The sequence below is a fragment of the Pieris napi genome, chromosome 12, assembly GCF_905475465.1.
Source record: "Pieris napi chromosome 12, ilPieNapi1.2, whole genome shotgun sequence".
NCBI lineage: Eukaryota > Metazoa > Arthropoda > Insecta > Lepidoptera > Pieridae > Pieris > Pieris napi.
In genome coordinates, this window is record NC_062245.1 from 12,577,916 (window position 1) to 12,603,043 (window position 25,128).

Sequence of the window (25,128 nt, forward strand, 5' to 3'; positions counted from 1 at the left end):
GTGAGTAATCTTAATTAACGACATTGTGTTATACGGAGATATATGAAGTAAAATGATATTGGCCGTTAATTATGAGATAGATGCTAATTTCCTTGTTAAATCAAAATATATTTTTCTTAAAAAGGCGAATAAATAAAATATTTTATTTTATCAATTAGGGGTATGTCGATTTGCAATAGAGGTGAAGAGGGCTTTACATTTTTTTCATTTTTTTTTTTATCGTTTACGTGAAAGAATTTCACATTAAAAAAGTTTTTGTAGATGTTTTTTTACGCCTATAATCGGAAATTATGGGTTCAAATCAATGTATCTGTATGTAACTTGTTAGATACATTTGTAGTACTAAATCATTGATCAACGCTGGTTAAAACATAACCGTCAATAGTCATCTGTCAATGCTCAAATGTCTAAGCCATATTATTGTCAGTGGTAGTGAATTTTGACGTGCGATTGGCTTACTACATTTTGCAGAAATAATGTAAAACAGTATTAAGATAAGTCTTCGGTTTTGGATTTATTATAAACAATATTAAAGTAATTCATTGATCATACTTAGTTAGATATTAAAGAATGTATTGACGCTATTTTTGAAGACGATAAAATTAACTTCGACCATGGGGGACGGACAAGATATGGGTAGGTGTCCAATCGATCAATATTAAAATCGTAATTTTTATTTATTTTTTATTTGTTATAAATAAAATATAGATATATAAGATTAGTCCACTCTTCATTGGAACACTTTATTTCAGAAGACTTTGAAATGCTTAAAGCATTGTACGATTTTGAAGCAACATTAGCGAAAACTTTAAGTTTTTGCGAAGGAGAATATTTTTATTTGCAACAAACCAACACTAAACAGAGGAATTGGTGGCACGTTATTAATAGAAAAGGCCAAGTGGGTTTTGTTCCTTCAAATTACGTAGCTGAGGTCAAGGTAAGAGTTCATTTTTATTATCCTTTATTAACACTAATAAACTGATACTAATACCACTAAATAAAGTGTATATTGAACACAGGTTGACCCTGAGTACTTTCTGGGATTTTTAAATGATTGCATTAAAAGTTTGAGTGAAAATCCAGCAATGTCCCAAAAACAAGAAATAGTAGTTAGACTGAATGAAAAGAGGAAACAAGTTCAGTTCCTAGTGAAACCCCACAAAAAGCAGCAAGCTCCTAAGCCTCCACCTCGCTTGGATGATCACACGCCTCCTAATGGGGTGTCTCCATGTTTTGACCTACGCCCTGTGGTTTCCCAGCAATATATTAGTGAAGAAAAAGAATCTCCAACAAAATCTCTAAGTGACAGTAACTGTAAAGGTATTCATTAGTGTTTAATAAATTAATTTAAAGATTTAACTGTTGCCTGAATTATATATATTTTTTGTGTCTGTTTAATAAGAAATCTTGTTGACAGATGAAGAAAAAATTAAGGATTTGAAGCCAACATCTAATCAAGTGTCGTCTGATACTGATAATCAAGATGACAGTCAAGACAGTAGCGAAAGTATTAAACCAAATGCTATATATGAAATAGTGCAGGCTGTGAGAAGGGAGACCCAGCTGAGCCATGAAATGTCTCGAGTGGCTGTTGAAACTGTACTTACATCTCTTCGGGTTTGTATTATGAGCTAAACTTGTATTGACATTATTTAATTTTTATACACCAGACATTAAGATTCATATAACTGATAACCTGTGGTGATAGAGTCTGCCTGTCAAAGGTAAACATGTAAATTGGCTTTTAGTGCAGGTGATTTAAAACATAATAGAATTCTGAAGGATAGAAACAACTGAATATTGATTGTAAATTTCAAAATATATTAAGAACTATCTTTACAGCTATTCTAATACATACTTTTTTACTTTGAAATGGCAAATAGGACTTTCTCTCATCATTCACTTACAATATCTTGCTTAAAATACTAGATAAAATAGTCATCATCATGTCTTGACTAACTTAGTATGCTATAAATTAATTAATCATAAATTAATTATAGGAATTTCTCCCTGGTGGAGCAGCTAGATCCATCATTGATGCACTTCTTAGAGAGGCAAATAGCAACATTACCTGTCCCAAGAATGCAATAGATGCGGCACCTGATGCATTGAGGATGATGACGGCTTTGAACTCCTTGTCGAAGGCAGCCAATGATGCCCAGCAGAGAGGATGGGCATTACATGATGATGCACATGACATTCAAACTCAGCTTTTGGAACTTATATCTGTTATGGTAAGATCATTTAAAATTGTATGTTATCTGCAAATAATATACCATTTCTTTATATTATGAAGTATTATTAACTTACCACCAATACCACGGCCTTACATTTTCTTGTTTATGATATAATATCCCAAATTTTGTAATGATCTTTGCCAGGCAGAGTACAAAAAGATATCTTTTGTATGAAAATTACTCTAAAAAAAATACAAAACCTTAAGATAAATTTAGTCAATCTGCAATGGAATACCTAATTTGACATATACCTATAAAAGCTGCTCCAGAATGGTTTGATGGGGCAATTCTAGAAACTGTAATAGGCAGATTCATATGAAATAATGACATAACTTTTTTTTTAATTCCAGTCAAATGCAGATGTGAATATTTCCCAGCATGTGCTAAGCAGTCACCGTTATGCATATGTTTCAACCCTAGTCCAGTATTACCAGATGGAGACCCGATGGCCTTTACGACAACTGCTGTTACAGGTAAAGTATTATCTTATATATTTTGTAAAAAGCAAACTGTGTCATAATGATTCTGAAACAGCTTTCTTTATGTGTGTTATAGTTGATATCTTAAAAAAAGGGAAATTTTTAGGCAAAAGTGTTTTTTTATAATAATATGTACAACCAATAATTCAATGAAGCCTTTTATCGTTCTTGGGCTCTGATTGAATCTGTTTCTGATAAATTATTTTCAATTTTTACACTGTACAAAAGTTACTTTCAATAATGAATAATATTGTTATTTTTATCAGCTTTTGTAGATACAATCGCTATTGGAACTAAGACTAGCCAGTTTTCTTATATAAAATAATTAATTAGTGCACAGCAGGGGTTTAAACGCATTTCAGGGTTCTAGATAGCATGTTAAGCAATTAAGTCACTGTTCTATATTTGAATAATTGATCCACCACCACAACCACATTTCGTTTTAGGCTTTCGGTGTAATGTGTGGGTTAGAGCGAACCGCTTTGGCTACGTTAGCCCTGTCCGCACTTCCGGCGGAAATAGCCCGCGACATACGTGACAACCCTCGCGCTGTCAGTCGCCTGTCACATTCTGCTCTTCTGCTCTCTATGGTCTTGTCTATGGGGGATACGCTGCCGATCACTCATTTCGGTAATAACTTACATTTTTCTTATTTTAGATATTTAAGGTCCATTAAATGTAAGATCTGTCAAAGATCGAACTTAAATGCAATTTCAGAGCCGGTCAATCCACCATTTTGTATGAAATGTGACAATATTCAAGACTGATTTAATAGGTTTCTAAATATGTTTAATTAGACAATCATAAGTTCTTTACTCGAGATTTAATTATGTTTCACGTGGATCGAACATAGGAAAACTTGACAAATGAGTCAAATAAATCAAAACTTCAACCGATTAACTTGCCGGTTTAGGGTTCGATATTCCGAAACAATTGTTTCTGAAAATCGAACCTTAAACCGCGAAATAACTTTAATAATATAAATGTCGAATATTTCAGATCAACTAGGCGTCGAATTCGCTCAATTTTTACTAGAATTAATAGAGAATCCACCGGAAACGGACGTAGACGAGCAGATACCGGATCTCTTTCTCACTCTCCTCCTCGCGTACAATCTGCAATTTGAAAATCCCTTCGAAAATATGTTGCTCAACGCTCTGGAGACGATCGACAATGCCAAGACGTTTTGTGAGAAGATCCTTTTGCTGCTTAATCGTGAAGGTGAGTTCAAGTGATATTGTGGGTGTTTAGCTATATCTATAGTATATGTTGCTATCTTTTCTAAAATATATGACAATTTTGTTAAAAATTAATTTAAAAATAAATAAAAATACTAGTTAAATAAAATTTTAAGAAAAAAAGTGGATTAGGTATGAGATAGGTAATTGAGAGTTAGCACACCTCCGCTGTGAAACTCAAACGGCAAATCCGCAATAGTTTCCTTGTGCATTGTAAGTTATTTGGCGGTTTTATAAAAATGTTCTCACGTACAAAACTGACTATGATGTTGTCTCTTTCTACCGTAATTTCGCTCATTTGCTCATGCGCCGTCTACATATCCGCCCGTGGGCCACTATTTTGTAGCGGTTTATTTATAAGAGTGAAACAGGAAAGATTTCGACATTTTCTTTCCATTGTTATTTCGCAACTTTTCCGTTCGAAGGTGTACCAACAGCGTAAAACTTTTTCAACGGATATAAAATTCGAATTTCAGCAATTTTAGGCAAAACACCAATTTATGTAAATATTTAAATGTAAATCAGAAAAATTATAAAATAATGGTTTTGTGAAAATTATAAACTTGAAGTTTCAGTATTATTGTATTTTATGATAAAAACAATTACACCTTCATGTAAATACCTTTTTATCTAGAATATTCATTGTCTCTTTCAATCATATGGCATTCACGACGTGTCGGAAAGAGACGTAAAAGTGCTTTTGTTTATGAATACGAGACTGATTTATAGAGCTGGTACTCTGTTCTTTTAAACTTATCTCTGAACCTTATGAGTAATATTTTGGCAAATATTTAAACGTTATTCAATCAGTAAAAACCACTTTATCCCTTAAAACTAACCTTAAGTTAACTCAATCTTATAGGGTTCGTGTGTTTACGTTATGGTTCAAAGAAACTTCTAAAAAAGATAAAAAAATTGGGTAAATGCATAAATATTTTACTTGTTTCAATCAAAAATACATTTCTATTTTATTAAATGTCATGATAAATAAATATTGCAGAGGATCCGGTCCGTATATTCGACCACGAGCCGGCTCCGCGTCACTCCGTCCTGAAGCTGGCGATAGACGTCTTCAGCCGTAAGAAGACCGCAGAACATTTCTACACGAACGACGTGAAGGTGGCGATCGACATCATCGTGCGCCAATTGGCAGATTTGTCGGCTGGAGATGCGGTAGGACTTTAGCCTTCCTTCAGCGCACCGGCGAGTGTTAGCTCGTTGGGGCCCAAAACATTTTCTTTTGCGAACTAGCAAACTGTAGAATCATCTCCCGGGTGTCGTCCCTGGGAGATTCCAACAATTGTTTAAAAAAACGCCCTCAAAAGCCAGCAACGCACCCACTAAAATTGGTGTCCATGGGCTGCGATAACTGCACTTTTTTTTATTCACAATAATTGATCCGTTTGAAAATAAATAATCCTAATTGATTATGATATTTGCCACTAGATGGCGTATAAGTCAAGAACCGTGGAGTATTTGACATTTACTTACGACCGATCCGAATTATTATTTTTAAATAGCGGAAACTACACAGACTAACTAACTACACAAGTAAGTGTTACTTCCGTCAGAAAAAAATCTCAGTTACTCCCTAGTCGCGCATAAAGAAGTTTTACTTCAAAAATGATTCAAACGCAGTGTTGAAAATAGCACGCTAAAATCACTTAGCATACACTGCCCAAAAATTTAATAAAATTGTCTGAATGTGTTTTTTTTTTAATTTATTGACACAATGATCGAATAAACGTTTTTTGTTTTTTAAAGTGAAGTCTATGTTGTCTTTCACAATCACCACCTCCGTGACGCAGTCGGTAATAATTGTATTAAAAGTTAATAATAATAATTTTATCCAAAATATTGAATTTTTACGGATTTGCATGCTGCAGATATCATTTTTGTGAGGGGCTGGTGCTTATAATAGGACTATAGACGTTCTGTGATCACCAGCCTTCCATCGCGGACAGAAAATATACAAAGACATACTATGACTGTTGTTGTGGGTGTGTGAATATGTGTAAGGGTGTGTGAATTAAACGCGTATGAAAATGTTTAATTTATAGTTAATTCCTTCCAGCGTCGCGAACATTACCTGCGGATCCTCCAGGGCATAATCCGCAATACAGAATATAGCAGCCATTTGCACCGCAGAGACGATTTGCTCCGCTGTTTCGCCAGGATCTTCTGTGAGGAAGGGGAATGCAGCAGAGAAGACCAGGTCCTAGTCAGGGCCATCTCTAACGAGTTTCCCCAGTTCTTTAAAGCCTAAGGTAGCTTGAATCTAGCGCTTTTCGAAAGCTTTCACGTGCTCCAACAGATCCGACAACTTATCCGGGTTTACTCGGACCGAGTATTCTCGCATTTATATGGTTACTCGGAGATTTATTTATAGATAGTAAAATTATGAATTTATCTGCCTTTTTTCAATTTAGTTTGGTAAAGTAGTCACCGAGTGTAATTGATCAGAGCAGTAAGCTTACTCGGTAACCTTAGTTGGGATTTTAATTATTTGTATTATAATATATACTTTGAATTTCAATTCTAACCAAGTTAGCCAGTTATGTGGTAGTCTTGCTGGTATTCCAACTCACTCGGTCCGAGTAATCGTGACGTCATAGTGCCAAAAGATTTCACTAAAGAGTTTCATTCGAGGCCTACATTGCCATATTAACGTAGTCGGAGGGTCGGGGTTTAGACCTGTAGTTTTACTTAATTACCCTAATTATTATGTAGAATTGTGAACAGTTTCGTTAGATCAATGTAATACTTATGAGGTAAATTTGTGAAACTAATTTCAAAACGAAACATTTATTCTTCGGCTTAAATTATTCTTCAATATTTAAACTGTTTCTTGTAATTGCCTAAAAATAATGGATGAAACTTAGGACAAATTAGATTTGCTATATTCTGTAGGTACTTATAACAGGAATATATCGTTAAAGCATTAGCTTTTATTACTACTTCTAAATTTATTTATTTTTTGAAGAGTTATGCTAAACATAATAATATCCATTTTTTGGTTAAGCAGCGCTTTTCGAGCGTATTTTCAATTAAAAGCACGAAAATTAATCATTCTAATGGAATTCGTGTTGTAAATTACGAAAAATCTCTTTTAAGCTGTCAAAAATTGACATAAGAGTCACTTGTACTGTCAAATTTTCCTCTTTTCATTATTCTCTACTATAATACTAATGACATTAAACTTCGAAGACCATCTGTTTTGACAGTTGACATTTGTCAAATTTATTTCTTTTTCAGACCAATTTATACTTGACAGTAGAACAAGTAAATAGATACTATATTTTCTCGTAGTATGGCCTAAATTGATATTTTCGGATTCCTATAGTCAGTATATAGATAGGTAAATAAGACATTAAATTAAAAAATATTTTAAATATCGGCCTGTGAAAGTTAAATAATTAAATCTAAAAATCAGGAATGTTTTATTTTTCCTGGATGTGTTCGAAAATAGTGAGAGATTTAATGAAATATATGATTAGATATTGGCAAATATATAAGTAGATATTTTTTCTTCTAACGGCTAGGTAAAGATATATTATCTTATCTCGAATAAACTATTGATTCGTAGTACATGCAATTATTATATTTAATTTGTAGAATTAGATTTTCATTGCCTTACTGCAAATGTGTCATGGGCTGTGTATATTTAAATATTCTTCGATGTGAAAATACAAAATTATTATAAAATATAGAGAGTGATGTGGAATTTAAGATAATGTTGAATCTCAAAACTTTTAAATTGCGTAGTAAACAGTTGAAGCGGATTAAAACGCGTTTATTTATCCATTTATATCCGATATAAATGTGACGTTAGGTTAGGTGTTTTTTAGGGTTCATATAGAGAGCGCTAAGGTCTATATGTCATATACATGGAAGACTCCTGAATGTTACCCTGGTGGCATATATGATAAACGCGTTTTAAACCGCTAAAAATTGTATTTCTTTAATCGTGTGATAAATATTATAAAATAAGTTTTAATAAAATATTACAAATTTGCTTGTTTGCGAGTAGCACAAATTGCGGCATTTATCATTACCACCGTTTTCATATATTTAAGAATTTTATCTAGTCTATAAGTAATTCTTGTTTATTTTCTATAGTCTAAACGAATCTGCCCGCTACCCCGCTCCATACCTTGTTAGGACCGTGTCAGACGCAGAAGTAGGTATCGGTGAGAATATTGTTCATTGCCGATCTAATCAGTTGTTTCACTGTCTTAACCCCGGCATTAAATATCCAAGAGAGGATGTTTCGTGGGCAAGATTAGCATTTACCCGCAATTTTGCCCTTCATCATGGTCTGTAAATGGCGATAGAGAAGAACTTGACGGTTTGTAACTTCTGTCCAATCCGATCCGCTGAATTCTACGATAAATCCACATCTCAAAAGGCCGCTAGTTTTTGCCAGAACAAATATTATCGCCAGGCCGTGGTGGTATCAAGACAATCGATTGAAACACAGGAATATAGAGAATGATAAATGCATAAGAATCAGACAATTTCTCTCTGTAACATAATGCTTTTATATTTAATAAGTATACGGCTATTGTGGCCGCTTCCGTGACTGACACGTTCATAGCACGCTCGTATGAGACGATGGAGTGGGCAAAGACATCGCGTTATTAAAAAGCTTATAAATGGTTATAGTCTATAAAAATCAGCCTGTTTTTGTGTTACAAGAATGTGCTTCAGTTAATTATATTGTTGTAATGTAAAGCGTGTTTTTGCAATGGGCCTAATTTATGCTTAATTGAAATAGAACTCATAGTTCAAACTGTAATTTACGAAGACCCGTGTGAAACTAGTGGTGAAGAGTGTGTGTCTGTACTGGGTGTTCGTGGGATCTAATCTATTTTGAGATTTTTTTCTTACTTTTACGGAATTAATTCGATTTGTGGATATTTTTTTTTTTTTACTAGATTGAAGACGTGTCGGGGCATCGTAAAAATTTAATATATTACACGGATTTGATTTTCGCCTCTTTATGTCGAATTGTGTTTCTCAAAAGAACTGTTAAAACGGTTTAACTTGACTGTCTTCAAATAAGAAATTAAAAAATAACAATTCTACACGATTTTTTAGTAAGGGGATAAATTTCGGTCATTTCTTTTGAATTGATTATAATATGAACACAAACTTTGAGTCCTATTTCACTATCAGCTTATACGTTTTATTGTACAATATTATATTTTTGTGTATAGAGTTGATGTCTTCGTGATATAAAAATAATTATTTTCATGTTCATTACCGACCAATATTCAGGGTTTGAAATTAAAAATATTTTCCGATCAAATTAGAGTACTACAAGTAGTTCAAAATTATGTAGATATAGCGATCTCGATAAATCTTTAAGAAGCTTACGTTTATGTTATGCAGACATAAGTATTCTATGTTATATATATTTACTGGTATAATCACAACAGTTTGTTTAGATATGAGTTGATTTATAAATAAAAAAACGGATTTCAGTTTTGTTAATGATGCTAATTTTTATGTACACGCATCAAACTATGACAAGTCACTATATTATCTTTTTATTTATAATAGATCAATCAATCTAATTGTCTCTTCATCACAGCGTAAACAATTTCACAGAATGAGATTAAAGAGTACTTTAATTAAAAGAGTGCGATTAAGCTGATTTAGTTTTTATGAAAAAGAGAAAAGGGGTACAGAACTCATTCTTTAAAAAATCTATTGACACACTGAAAATTATATATTTTTACTTTAGTTTAGAGGTGTGTACATAAAAATTACAAGAATACTTGTGTATATAATTGGAGATTTTTCTATTTCTGTTATGCTTTTTGAGGCTGTCACCTGTGGCCAATTATGAGTTAAAATTCCGTTGAAAATAGAGAATATTTTATTCTTATTTTTATATCAACAGAATCATAATCACTATTTTGTGTAAACTTTGTCATGTGTAATGTTTGAATTAACAGTGAGCTTAAAATATAGTCATATGTTTTTGATTCAATAAATCAATAAAACTTCAATTTTGTTTTATTATTAATAGCATTATATATATTATACAATTCAATAGTGAAAGTCTTTGAAATACCAGAGTTACATATAGGCTAGGTGAGGTGCGGGGGAGTCCTAACAGCACGCTGGCGGATTACCGCTATTAGCGGGACGGCTAGCGGCGGTAATGTTTTAGTTTTTATGGCTAAATATGCCCTAAAACTAACCTAATAATATTGCATATATACATATATAGCAGAAGCAGTGGCTTCAGCGTCCGACTCTCATCCTTGAGGTCGTAGGTTCGAGTCTAGTCTTTCTGTCTATGCCCATTTAACATTCGCCCGAACGGTAATGGAATTCGGCTTGCCGAAAAGTAAAAAAAAGAGACGGTGTTTGTCAGAACCAGGAGGCTGTACACCTACTTCTCCTATTAGATTGACAAATAATCATGAAACATACATAAATCTGAGGCTCAGATATAAAAAGGTAACGCCATTGTTTTTTTTAATGTAATAGGACAATATTGTAACTAAGATAATATTTACCGTATGGACTTATGGTTATTATAGTCATACAAGATTGTCTGCTTAAATAAAGATATTATTATTAACTAGTATGGACGTAAGCATGGGACCATAATTGGAATATGCCATAGACTATGCAGTTTCAGTTTCTCACGGAATTTGCATGAAAACTTTGAAATAAATCATGTTGTACTTCACTTAATTTAGCTTAATTTGAAATAATTTGTATGGCGACTTCACTCGTTTTATAAGGTAAGTATTATGTATTGGTTTTAACCGTATTTGTGCTGCAAACTTCTATAATATAAGTTTTTTGTATAATGAATAAACACCTTTTTATTACTTCTATTTATAAGTATAACAAATGAAATTAATGTGACACGATGGTTCTACTTCGCTCATACTTAGAAGTCAAAATGTGTTTTTTTTTTATATTTATTTATTTATTAAGGGAAATAAAAGCTAAGAATCATAAATAAAACAAGTATTTCATACAATATGTATTTAATGTACCTTTATAATTGCGTATAAATATTTGGAAATCGTAAAACAGTGATAAAATTCATAATAACCAATACAACTGCAATAAACAACTGATTCAAGAAATAACTTCATAAAGCAATTTAGAAGATATAGTAGAAAGATTAATCGAATTGACTAAATATACACAATGTAACAAGCAGGTACGTTTTAACATTTGCTTTATTGCGAGAAGTCTAAATAGTAATAAACGAAATCTAAATATTTCAAAAGTTGGCCCCGATGTTACGAAGGGTTCCAGGGTTGTAGACTTTTAAAAAACTGTAAACATTCGATCTCAGCAAAACCTATTATTATATGTGTACAGTCTTTCGTGCATTGTATATTAGTAAAATCTGCGACTGTCCCCACAACATGGAATGCTATGTCAATATCAACTATTAAATAATAGCAAAATCTCGTCTACACAAGGTAATAAATTTACTCCGCGTATAAATACATTGAGCATTATACTATAATTACAATTAGACATCTAATAATGTAGATATTGATTAAATATTACTAGGTATTATTACATCGAATTTGGCAACCTGAACACTTGTCGTTAAAACCGTATAGAGCTCCATCCAAATATCGTATAAAACTTTAGCAGTTTGATTATCATGCAATACGTTTAAAAAGTTAAATGTTTCAGAAATATTGGTTTAAATATTGTATGATAAGGTACTATCACTACTCGATACCGACCAATAAATATTTACTCAAAATTCACTACGATTCTGACACGACTACGTCTATCGAACACTCGCACATTACATTAATTAAAATTATATACAAATCGTTAAACCTATTTAACCTAATGTCACCGAAGTGATCGGCGTTCGCCTTAAATAAAATATGGCCACTAAAATACTTCAAAAATAACTCTATGGGCAGTTGAATATTTTGTTCACTCTGAATTGTAACGAATTTGCTAACGCCGCAGCATTATTAGGTTTCACAATATCTTGTCGAGTCAGAGGGCTACATTTCTACTAAATAATAAACAGGTATACACACACATTGACATTGCGACGATTCGATTAAGATTAACATAATTTCGATGATGTTTTATAAAGGCTATAAATAGATAATCGCACAACCGCAAGTAAATTTTATTGGATTATAACCTAAATTAATATAATTTTAATATCGGGTACATAACATCTTTAAAATCAACTGTTACAAGTCTGCAAAACATTTCATAATTACATTTATAACGAAATCACATAATATGGACCCTAACATCTCAAAGAAATTTGGAGCACAGTTATGAAATACACCACGAAATAATTCAACTTAAACGAATATTGTATCATACACAAGGTAAATAAAGCTGTCAGCGGATCTAGTTCGACGAATAAGACTTTAGTTGGCTCATTTCGGAATGTCGCTGGAATCTGTTAGATATTGCTCCATTCTAAAGTCTGATTCGTCAACCAGTCGCAAAGCAGTGTCGTGTCGTTTAGCTGGGGTGTTGCGCGACCTTGCGAATGCGGTATCCGCCAGTTCCGCGAACGGTGTACAGCACCAAGATGGCGACGGCCACCACCGACACGCCGATGGCGTTGATCACAATGCCCTCGGTCGGCAGCGATGAGTATGTCTCGCTCCTGCGCACCGCATGCCCCGAGTTAGTATCGCGTTAAATTATTGCGTGCTATGGGATTGTAAGTGACGAGCTGGACTAGCTGATTAGGACGCTGTGTAAACTGTTAACCCAGAACTTGGTGAAGCCATTATATCAGTAATGACGACACTAGACGCCTGGTTCATTTTATATAAAATTAATAATTTATTTTCTACGACAAATCCAATCCCATTAGTACACGCGTGTAAAGAGAGTAGAAAGCTCTACTGCAAAAAATAATTATTAATTCATAATGATATCTTATATACTTATATATACTTATAGCCTATAGGTAATTGTTGTTAAATTATAATTAATATCAAAACTAATTAAATACAACTAGTTAATAGTACTGTAAAGCATATATTATAACTGCAGTAAATACAATTAAAATAAGAAATTTTTAAGCTTACACAAATGAAAAACGACCACAAACATCTAGAGTTAGTACAGGCATAGAGATTACATTAAAGGGTTATTAATAGATAAATACATGCAATAAAGCTATTTTTACATGGATCAAAAGTAAAAGTCAGAAGTTTATGTAAGAATTTTATTTGTACGTCATTTACGTATTAAGATACTACAAAAATAACTTTGATCTGATACAGACCAAATTTTAAGCCTCCGTAATTATTTACCTAACACACTATCTATACATTAAATATATGTTAAAAAATACGCTATTTATCTGTAATTTTGACGCATTGACGATCAGCTGCAGTTTTCACACGTAGATATTAATTGTTGTCATATAAATTGGGACCATTGAGATAAATATTTCCTGGCTTCAAGATCTTTTTAAATCCAGTGAAGGTAGATATTTGTTATGATAGCGGCACTTGATATTTAAACGCATACTATACGAAAATTTATTATTTTATGTCATTAAAACTTAGTCAAAGTAAATTTTTTTTACTTAAGTAATCTTTGTCTCCTGTCAAATTTAGGCTGTCATATCAAACAGATAAGCGGATTTATTAAATACTTAACACTAACAGATCTGAATAACCGTCAGGTCAGCAAATAGAAAAAAACAGAGTCACTCAGAAAAAAGTCTACGTTCAAATATCATAGCTCAATTCAAATACGTAAAGTCGAAATCGTCGAGAATAATGTTAATAGCCTAGACCGTAATTTAAAGTTCCACAGAGATTCTGCGGTCTCGGAGTTGGGGTCGGAATTTATCCCTCGCTAGGATGTACATAAGGACAGCTGTAATCGCGACAGTCGTGACACCAATGACGTTGATAATGACTGCCTCGTCCGGCAAACCACTGTACCGCTCCGCGCTGTGAAGTGTTTCATGAACGTAGAGCAACGAGCGACATATTTGGCGATGCAGGTATTAAACACAAAATAATGGCATGCTTCGTAAAGACAAAATAATGAATGCTTACAGAAGCGAATGAGAATATGACTGTTTTTCAAATATAGGATTTGCCGCTTCGTTTTTATTCTATTTTAATATCTCTTCTTATTAAGCACCTTTTGTGTAAAGCACGTTAGTTCGGTTGTTGCGTACAGTACGGTACTGCCTTGATAAATATACTATCGTTCCAAATACCCTATAATTCCTGAGATTTCTCAACTCTCAGTCCCTTTTATGTTTAGCTTTATATAAGTTTATATTTAAACTTAAAAACGAAGTGGCAATCCTAAGGCAATGGAAATTGAGCATGCACAAGCAGTTTCTGTATAGTTAAACCGATGGTTACCTGAATTCTCCCAATATTGTGGAGTTACTAGAGTATAAATAAATTGTTTAGTACCTACGTGGTTATTGGGTAGTGTATGATTTAAGAGAATGTTTTTGTGCTCATTCATTTGTATATGGGTGAATCAATAATGATAGTGAAACTTAAATTCTTTTATAAATAATAACTCTCAGTAAGGCTTGATTTCTTTTAAAAGGTTTTTTGGGATTATATATAATAAATAAATTTAGATATTACCAGGAGATAAAGTGAAAATAGTCTTTTTATCCTGATAAAAAACAAGCATAAATCTTTAAATTAATCAATTCACGATTCTTTTTAGATACGACCTAAAGGTGTAGTTTTTTGATTTTTGAACGGACAATGTCAGATAACTATAACACAAAACTCTCCAAATTAAGATTCTCATTCCCAAACATATCTCGAGTCGAAATATCGTCTTAAGCGCTGTCATTATTGTCAGACTTAGAAAAAGAAAAGAGATTGGCAGTTATTTAGTATTTAAAAAAATCTACCGTACAATTGTTTAGGGGATTCCCTAGACCTGTGTCTTGACATTTATATAAGAATTACTCAAATAAATTGGTGTTAGATATTTGCATTGTTTATTACATAAAGCATTGTATAAATCAATAAAAAATACGTACCCAAGAGTGAAAAGAGCTTTTTCAGTAAGTCCGGTGAGACAAGCACAGACTCCGAGGACGAAAGTAAGTATCCCGAATGAAGCATGAATTGGGACCAGAGACGCGCGGAAGGAGGCTGTACCCTTGCTGCAAATCAGCAGCAGGAGGAAACTGAAGAAACCAACTGCGTACTGAAAAATTTAATTACTGTGTTATAACTTGAAAGTTTTGGGTTTGATTTCCGACGGCACAAAAGTAGTTGTTAGATCTATGTCAAATCACAAAAGTCTCGACTCACTCGTGCAGGTCTTATAAACATTGTGTTTAAATCTAATAAAGTACAATTTTGTCATCATATATAATAAATGTATCTTATTACCTGTAATCCAAATAATCCCATAGCGACGAAACCTATCCAGCTGTGTAGCGAATAGAAGTTGTTGATTCCCTTCTTATTGTGGAAGTCCAGGACGGCCAGGAATCCGATCACGATGCAAGGGAAGGCCAGGGCGTGGAATATGGCGTGCAACAATTTCACGTAGATCCGCCGGAAGCATCGGCAGATACGGTAGAGCAAAATAGCTGAAATTAACCATCGTTTGTTGAAATAAATAATAAAAGCTTTATTACACAAAATAAAAAAGGATTTGATGGATGTGTTAAAAGAGGATGTACTAGGATTCCCCGTGTCATGGGCAGCAGACAAATTAATGATTTTAGGTACTTGACTTAATTTATTAAGTCTAGATAAAATTTATAATTAAAATACCGTTGCAGAAGAAGAATACTTTCAGCATAGGACAGGTTGAGAAGTTTTGAATCGATAGTGAAATTTTTGTTTTTTATGAAAGTGGTTAAAAATTAACGAGAAAAGCGTTGGGCAAAGAAAGTGGGTTTTTGTGTAGCTTATATGTAGATTTGCGTTGTGTATGATGTGGTGAGGTCGGTGTTTGTTTCCAAAAAGTCGGCATATTGCCATCTTACCGTTAGGAGTTTTGTTTCATTGTACATTCATACGTTCTATAATAATGATACAAAGTTTTCAGTACGTTTGTGATCGTATTAATTCTGCTTTGAAGGAAGCAAAAGAATTAATCAAATTTGACATTAAAATGACCCATGTCCCACTATTTCATTTCAATTAATTAGATTTTCTGGATAAATTGGGTTTTTAGTGTGATCCTAGCGGTATCAAATACGAGGTAACTAACAAATAAACAAAATAAATTCCTTAAAAAATATGGAGGCTTTTCAGAGGAGTGCAAACACAAACACTCGGATTCGAAATGTTCATATATTTAGATTAAAACAATAGAAACTAAATCGATTTTGATATTAATATATTTTAGTATATATAAATATAATTGTAATTAAAATTTTGGATCTATTTCTAAATAAACTCACAAAATCCACTGAAGGTGATGAACCCGGCGACCATAAGCGTCGGATGAAGGTTGAACTGCTTCTCAGGTATATCATCAGCCCAGCCATAACCCTCCCGGTAGTAGACCACCCAGAACACAGTCAACGCTGACACTCCAATAAGGAGTATTGTGGCTAGTGTAATCACCAGGGCGTACTCGCACCATTCGCAGGCACCACGTTCTTCGTCGTCCGATTCATATGAGCGGCTCCGTTGTCTGTTAAAAAGAATAAAATAAATTAAAATTATTTATACTAAATAATATAGGGTACACCTGTTAGTTATATATATGCTTTTATCCCGGAAATGTACGGTTTCCGTCAGATAATCTCGATACAATTACAATTCAACAACACATACACAATTATGTTCATATATTGTGCAATTTATCAAGTCCAGGAATTTAGGTATTTCTTATGGGTTATAGATACAAGAAGTTTGTTCTTTTTAGTGTTTAATATTACGTTATTATGAAAAAAATTATATTCACTTACGATTTAATAAAATAATGAAAGGTTCATAATTATACAATTTTATGCATATTTCCCATAACGTTTGGGAGGTTTTATGTAATTTAATTCATCAGATTAAAATTTCAAATTAAGTAATGAACCTTAATTGCAAAAAAGGAAAAGTGTACGCGAACTATGTTTTATCTGTACCATGAATATTCAGCTCACGGGAGCTAATTAAAACTCAGTAAAAAGTTTTAATTTTTAATCATAAAGTTATTACATTTTAAAACGTTTTCAGAGCTCTTAACTATGTCGTCTTATATTTTTGTGCGCGTTTGGGTTATACACCTACACTTTTAATTAATTTATTTATCTACTAGGTATATACCTAGCTATCCGTGGTTTAGTGGTGAATTAAGGAGGTCCAAAATTCCTTAATATGACTAACCTGCATCATGTGCACACCCCAACTACACACCCGAATTAGGTATTACTTAGTTAAATGTAGTTAATTTGTATTGATTTTTTCCGTTCTAAGTTTAGTAAATGTTTGAACCTTTTTGTATACCTATATTATATATTCCATCTTTAGTATAATTGATTTTTTTTATATATAAATTAAGTGAACTGTAGGAGTACGAAAGAAATACTCAATATACGTGTACCTAGACAATGTCAATAGACAACGTCCTTGAGCGATACGGTGCCTAAATAATCGCACATAAAGAATATTTTTAAATGAAATAAAACTTTTCAGATATAAATCAATAGTTTATGTACTACAGTATTAAGGTAGAGGCTATTTCTAAGGCAACGAGGTGATTAGACCGCAAAGGATCTCGTAATGTGATCTTGGATGCGGTACCGGATATTGTGGGAGCACTTGCTTTTTGTTTATGTTGAAACCAGAGTATCTTTGAGAACAAAACTAAATGATGCGTTTAATGTAGCTATTTTACCGGTACCGTATTAAATGAAGTAATAATTAATTATAATTGATTCGGTATGACGTGAGTTGAATAATAAAAAAAGACGATAGCATACCACAAATGTCAAAGAAAAATATATTTGTCGAGATTGTTACCTTGTAAGGAGCAATAAATATGAAATCGTAATGTGAAATTGTTTTATTATTCGATATATGAAGGTAACCAACATTATAGTCATTGTTAGCAATTATAAAAATGTGTTTAAATTATTTCTATAACGTTCTGGTAGGCGGCATTAGATTACGATTCAATATTTGTTATGAAAAAACCAAGTAATACTGTTATAATAATATGCGCGATAAGGGTTTAATTAACAGATAACAAAATTCCCAACTGATAAAACCTCGACAAATTATAAACATAAACCCTCTATTAATTGGTGAATCGCTACAGTAGTCTTGGAGATCATCGCGAACATACAGAAAGACGAGAACTTTGTATTATAAGTCACTACAAACTCGTGTTTCATACACGCCTAAGCGTGGTTTTTAACTTAACATTAAAATACATTGTTATATTAGATCCTGTACTAACCGTGCAAGTGCACACTTGCAATATCCAGAATGCAGAAGATATGATTGCTACAGATAAGTGACCAGTCGTGATAGGTCAGTGAAAGTATACACACCATGAATTCCTTGCATAACTTACCGCCCGTGCACTCTGTTTCACAATCACGAAACTGGATAATAATTGGGAAACAACTTTAATTAAGACCATTTCTAATAGACGAATAACATACATTGTAATCGGCCATAACATAGGATATGTGATCAAAACGACTTTTGCCACTATCACCGTCAAAAAGTAGTTAGTTTCTCAGTGTTCCATGGATATGTCACCGTAAAATTGTAAAAACCGTTAGATTGTAATCTATCTCGCGAGATTGTAAACTGTCGAAAGATTGTGAACCTCAACGAACTGCTTACAAATTAACGTATTATTATTCGGTAGTTATATGAAATTATTGGGAAGTAGAATTAATCTGTAATTGACCAAAGAAGTTTGAATGATAACTAAGTTAGTGTAGTACAATCTACCGAATAATAATACGTTAAATTGTAAGCAGTACGCTGAGGTTCACAATCTTTCGACAATTTATAATCTCGCGAGATAGATTATAATCTAACGGTGTTTACAATTTTACGTTAACAGATACATTACATTTTGACGAGTTTCGTTACGTCGTTTCTTATTCGCACGGCTTTGGAACGGAACACCACATCTCGTTTTTTTCGAATGAACACAAGATGGCGCTGTTTAGGATAAGAGCTATGTCCATTAGACATAATATGTATTTTAAAAAAAATACTTTCGAACTTGAATTCTTAGTTGCTACTAGGAATGGAAGACACTTAACGAACTGTTCGTAACATAACTACGGATACGGTATATTTTAAAAAGTATAAGTAAAACACATAAGGACAGACATTTAAGTAAATTAACCTTTAACGTTTTGTTTTTATTTGTTTGCGCAAACCTGTATAAGCCTGTACAAAACACTTGATAAGTTCTTAATTTTAATTGTTATGTATCTTTACTAGTTTTACTAGGCTAAGTTAAGCCTGGCTTATTAATAGAGAGGTTGAGATCAATATCGGTTAACGATGTAAAGTTGTTGAAAGAGTGAAAAGCCCACTTTTCAACACGTCTATAATCTATCATCTCTAAGCTAAACTTAAAGATAGTATAAGAAACGTTTGCATAATTAAAAGGCGCGATACTTAAAAAATCTATGAGTTATGGTTGATAACTTAAATATTACGTTATGTATTTCTGAAAATTTTAAGTAATATAGACGAGGGAAGTAATAAATTTAAAAAAAAACTTAGTTGTTTTTAAGTGTGAAAATTTTAACATGAAACTTTTTGATGTTGGTAAATTGAAAGAAGTCTTAGGTTGGTATTCTTAATAAGAAATTCTGTTGAATTGTTTAATATTAAATTGGTAAGATGTTCATTAAAGTAATAGATTATGATTTTATCAATTAACTTTTTTACAGTAGACTTAATGACTTATTTCATAATAAATAACTCTGAGTAGGGCAGATGTCTTGAGTGTAAGGTAATAAATAAGAAAACTAATTGAGCTGCTTTCTAACATTGCAGGGATTTTCTAGTTCATAAAAAGTTGCAAGACAAGTGATGTTTCATCAAACAGTTCTACTTTGCTTTGTGTGTCTACGGAGAAATGGTGGGGGGAGGGAAGAGAGCGGTCAACGACCTCGCTAGCCATGGTACTCCTGGCCCACATGTACGAAAAGCTTTAAGATTATGCAGCCATAATTATTCCTGTTGTGAGAAGGCTGGTGTAGTTTAAAGATAAAAACAACACACTTGCCAAATTTTGAGAGAAACCTATCTAAGCACCGAACAAAATTAGCAATCTTTAAATTCTTTTTATGGTTAAGTTCAACGTCATTTATTCAAACAAAATTATGAATATGCCCTTTGATGTTTACAAAGGCTAAAACGAATTTTGCGAACTGTAATGTAATTTGTGTTCCTTCTTTTACCGATTCTGATACTTTTTATACAATTAGATAAAGGTTATTTTTGTTAAACGAGTACATTTGTTATTAATAATTATCTTTCATTATATATATATATATATATAATATATCCTTAACGAAGTATTTTATAACATAATTTATATAAATGGACGTTTCAAGTGAGTTTCACCAATCGTAGTAGTCTCAAACATTAATTAATTCGTCTTGGATACAAGAGGTTGTTAAAGACATTTAATTTTGATATGATTTACTTATAATTGTTAGTCTTACATACCTGATATGTATATGCGTCAACCATATGTGAAACATATAACAAATATTACACTGTGTTGTAAGAGAAAATCTATGAACACAACTTTCAAAAGAGTGTTCTCAATAGATACTATGTATTTACAACTTACTAAACATTTTGTATCAATAGAAAATATATAATAATGCATTGTGTGCAAGTGACTTTAATCCTTTCCATTCGCTGCATTCAAATGTATGACTTATTACAAAGGAACAAAGAGTCGAGTATTCAGAAGAAAAATATCTCAGCTTTATCGACCCATTGACTTGAGTCAACGGACAGAAGTCGCTTCAGGAATATCTGGAACAGTTCATCAGTGCCGAGAGAAACGTATTATAATACGTATGCGAAATAATACGTAGAATTATGGAAAAAACAGTTGTGCCACAAACAATTATTTTTTATATTTACTTATAATTGTAAATAATTATATTTTATTAATGATTTAAAAATGGTTATACTAAAGTTTCGAGTTTCTTGCACTTCCCATTTAGTATTTTTTTAAATCATTCAATTTCCTAAGATATTGATTATATTAGGTGGGATGAAACGTTCATAGGCTAGGTTTCGTCATTTTTTTATAGGATTTGATGTGATTATTCAATTTTGAAAGCGATACAACGATTATACCGGTCATAAAAATTTTCGATGCCATGATGATGCCTTACGATTTGTCTTTAGCCTCAAAATAGGCTTCAGTTTTAGTTTTAGTTTGAGCATTGTCTTGAGGTCTGAAAACAGGAAAAGTCACTGGGGGCCAAATCTGGAGAATACGGTGGATGCGGAATTCGAAGCCCTATTTATTTAACTTTGCAATAAAACCGCTCGTTTAGATAACTGTTTAGTTTTCCTTTAGTAACGTATTATAGTATACACAAATCATCGGAATTGCATACATATATGTTTGTTAAAATAATCCATGCATAATATTATTGCCACCATGCAGCCGTCGCTGGCATTAAAAAATTGAAATAAAATTACTAAAATAAAACAAACTTTCTTCATAAGAATTTAATGTTGAATAGTTGTGAATTAACTCGTTCTTATATTGGTAATTAACTTGATTACAGGAAACAATGATTAGATGAGGAAATATAAATACAATTCCACTTATATATACCGGCTTTTTACTGAATAATGCACGGCACTCGATTTCTATAAAACTTTTATTTATATTAAAATACGTCGAGATGAAAAGTTTAATGTGGGTCGTTGTCGGCGGCTGGCATGTAGGACAACTCGTAATATATTTCATTTTCCCGAAACGATATTTGAATGTATTTTTAAAATAAATTATTTTCTTTATTTTTAAAACTTGCCCTAAAATGTGTCTATATACAACGGCAATTATTTATTTATTTTATGTTTTAACACTTCGTTGCAAGTATACAAAAATATTACAATTGAAATGATTAAATTAAAAGGAAGGCAACTCGCAGCCTTATCGCTTTCGAGCGATCTCTTCCAGGTAACCACTCAATAAGTCTATGATCCACATTCATCGCAGCTCTTGCTCAGTGTAAGGTAGACCATACCACCACCACTTTTAAATATAACATTTAAATTAGAAATGAAATCTTTCTTCTAATATCCTTGAGAGCCTGGTGCGATGTCTCTTTAGCTCATTAAGCCCAAAACATGCCTTAAGATTTAATTTAGATTAATCAAAAATCGTATTGGTTTTACTAAAATCGCAAGTAAAACTTACAAGTACGTTCTAGGAAGAATTATATGAAAGCTGGCAGGTGCACTTACCTTTAGAAGTTAGAAAGTGTAATGACAGGTCTGGTGACAAGCTACACATTACCCTCAGTGCACGACACCAAGAAATTTAATTTTCACTAAACTCTTATTTTTCACTTTAAAATTGGTGACAATTTTCCTTTTAAATGTGTTTTGTTGTAAACCCTAAATTATTAGTATTATTATTTATACAGAAATAGTAAGCCCTTTCGCCCCCTTCGTATTATCTCACCTATTGATACACTCAAACAAAATCTGGATAGTAAACTTAAAATAAATCAATATTGTATGTAAAAAATTTAAAGTCTTTAAAGCTAATTTTAAGACATCCGTTTGTAGGCCACAGAAGCTTTCATACATTAAAACAATTCCATCAATAAAGCCACAGAATAGCCACGTGAAGAACAATGAATGACAAAAGCGGTCGGCCTTAATGAGGAAGTGCTCCAGTATAACTATTCATATTATATGTTATGCAACGTCACAGCTAAGCAGAACAATATCACTTTCGCAGGCATTGGCATAAATCTGCATCGTACCATGTGTGTACCATTTGGGTACGCATATGCTCTTACATAATATCTTAGTAATCGTTTTATACGGTAATTCTTTATGAACAAAATTTATTGTCACGGTTTGGTACCACTGTTATCTGTGATTATATCAGGTTTTAGTTAGAGGCTTTGAGGTCTTCTAGAGGTTCAGACCGAAAACATTTTGACCCATAATAATGTAGTATTGTAAATAAATAAGCACATATTAAAAAGAGGCGTTCATTTTTAAGCCTTTGACATGTTACAAGCTTTTTCATATCACAAGTTACTATTAAATCACGGCAAGTATAATCAAATTAAGTCAATATTAACGGAGGCCCTCGGGCTTCGCGTTTTATTTAATACCGTCATGCCAATGTGATCTAATCTAATTTCGTATTAATAGTCGCTATTTGTATTACCTACCAAAGACAATTAATTTGTGTTTGGCTTCGCACAATAATATGCTATCTACTTATTATCAAGACCACGCTAATTACTTTGGTTTGATATAGCAAAGCAGATGATATAGCGATTTCGATATAGCAATCAGGATTAGGTATCCGCCTTCGCAGTAATTTTAGTATTGTAACAGTCTTCGTTAAAGCGTTTGTCACATAATTCTGCATTAACAAATATAATTTATTTGCATGAATTTGGTACAAAAATAGTACAATCTAAACTTCGCATATTCTGCCACACATTACGTGCAAATTTGTCTTACATAATTAAAAGGTAGAATTTTGCATAGTAGTTACATAATATTACATTACTTTATCCATCCATAGTTAATTCTTATATTTTTTTATCACTACATTTTAATTTTTTTAAATGTATAATTTGACATTATCAAATTAATTTTAATGTTTCACTCAAATAATCATTCTAGATAGAATAGGAAGATCTTTGAATGTTTTTGGTAAATTAGTATAAACCTTGATACAAGAAGTGTTTTACTTTGAAAATACACTTTTCTGTTAAAAAACCAACGTAGATAACCCACGTTTCACGTTATCTATACCTGGCATTCACATTAAAATATAATTAACATAATATTTCTTCTCAGTCGTAATACATGGCATTGGGCGTATTATGAAAGCTTTTGTGATGTGTTTACGAAATCATAGAAATGGTAGGCCCATAAACAATAGTTTTGGATCTTTGCGATAAGAGTAATTTTATTTTATTCTATATAAAATACTACATATCTAAAGGATAAAATAAAAGATAGCGTGAAAGTGTAAACTCAATTTCACAGGTTTGGGGATTAAAAATTTGTTAATTTAAACTGTTTCGTTGGCTTATGAATGATAGTTGTAACAAATAGTGTAGCTTTTATAGATAAAGGAGGAATTTAAAGGCAACATACACAGAATAATGCTATGTAAATTTATGTTTGTGGAAAATGATTTAAATGTATTATGCCATATTCAAAGCAATAAAAGTATAAACATACTTCAGAACAAGTATTTAAAATCGTATGTTATCTCCACACTACAGAATGTAAGTACATTATGGCGAACGAGCGACAAAAACCCACAATGAACGCGAGAAACTATTAAATTCCAATTATCCAAAGGTCGAATAGTTCATATGGATGAAACTTGTAAGTACACGATACGTTATCTACAAAATAATATTTATATAATGCTTAGAGTATTACTCAAAACAGAAACTGTATTGTATTCTTGTGGAAAAATTTCGTTCATTTTAGAGTCAGGAAATTTTTGGTATATTACCAGTAACGATAAAAATTACAAAACAGATAACACCACTGACGCATGATCAACTATTCTGTGTCATATTTTCACGAAAAGATTGGCTTCATAATAATATAATACAATAGAACCAATGGAGAAGTCAAATCAAAATTTGTTTATTAATATTGTACACTTATAGCCAGTTCTCAAGGGCGTAGAATGGACGAGAAGAATTAACAATAAACTCTCCGACTTTTAAATGGAAAAGTTTTTAAAGATATTTGAGGAAATGAACAAATTCGCCACAGACATAGCTAAAATGATAACTTATAAATGACATCGTTCATAATTCAGAGCTAAATAATAATGATATAAATTAATATTAGAGAAGACACTTTTGTATGGAAAACTTGTGTGTGAGATTGTTTTTGCTTACTTACTTACTTACTTTTGTAAATATATTGTAGCCAATGCCATAATTAATAAGCCCTTAAATCAATGTCCTCCGATAATTGCCACTCA

The 25,128-nt window shown here is 32.3% G+C and overlaps 2 protein-coding genes across 10 annotated transcripts in view; one reads left to right on the forward strand and one right to left on the reverse strand.

The window, feature by feature from the left end:
• The first annotated feature begins 426 nt into the window (after positions 1-426).
• Positions 427-9,971, forward strand: LOC125054931 (NCK-interacting protein with SH3 domain). 4 transcript variants are annotated; one of them, XM_047657081.1, is made up of 10 exons: positions 427-636; positions 753-937; positions 1,020-1,320; positions 1,403-1,617; positions 2,001-2,234; positions 2,588-2,710; positions 3,163-3,346; positions 3,716-3,937; positions 4,955-5,127; positions 6,029-9,971. In XM_047657081.1, exons 1-10 carry the CDS (start codon positions 615-617, stop codon positions 6,218-6,220), a joined length of 1,851 nt encoding a protein of 616 aa, XP_047513037.1. In that variant the 5' UTR covers positions 427-614; the 3' UTR covers positions 6,221-9,971. The 4 variants fall into 4 exon arrangements, with proteins under 4 accessions (XP_047513037.1, XP_047513038.1, XP_047513039.1 ...); XM_047657082.1 differs by having other exon boundaries at positions 756-937; XM_047657083.1 differs by having other exon boundaries at positions 428-636; positions 1,418-1,617.
• Positions 9,972-10,953: 982 nt separating this feature from the next.
• Positions 10,954-25,128, reverse strand: part of LOC125054410 (plasma membrane ascorbate-dependent reductase CYBRD1-like) — a 42,752-nt gene continuing 28,577 nt past the window's right edge. For 4 of the 6 annotated variants that reach the window (XM_047656285.1, XM_047656287.1, XM_047656290.1 and 1 more), the window contains 5 exons: positions 16,364-16,599; positions 15,339-15,541; positions 14,981-15,150; positions 14,334-14,360; positions 10,954-12,598 (listed from right to left, as the gene is read on the reverse strand). In XM_047656285.1, the coding sequence (XP_047512241.1) occupies positions 12,451-12,598; positions 14,334-14,360; positions 14,981-15,150; positions 15,339-15,541; positions 16,364-16,599 (784 nt within the window). In that variant the 3' untranslated portion in view covers positions 10,954-12,450. Of the gene's footprint in view, positions 12,599-13,156; positions 13,908-14,333; positions 14,361-14,980; positions 15,151-15,338; positions 15,542-16,363; positions 16,600-25,128 lie in introns of those variants that run through there. The other 2 variants (XM_047656288.1, XM_047656286.1) reach the window with 2 other exon arrangements.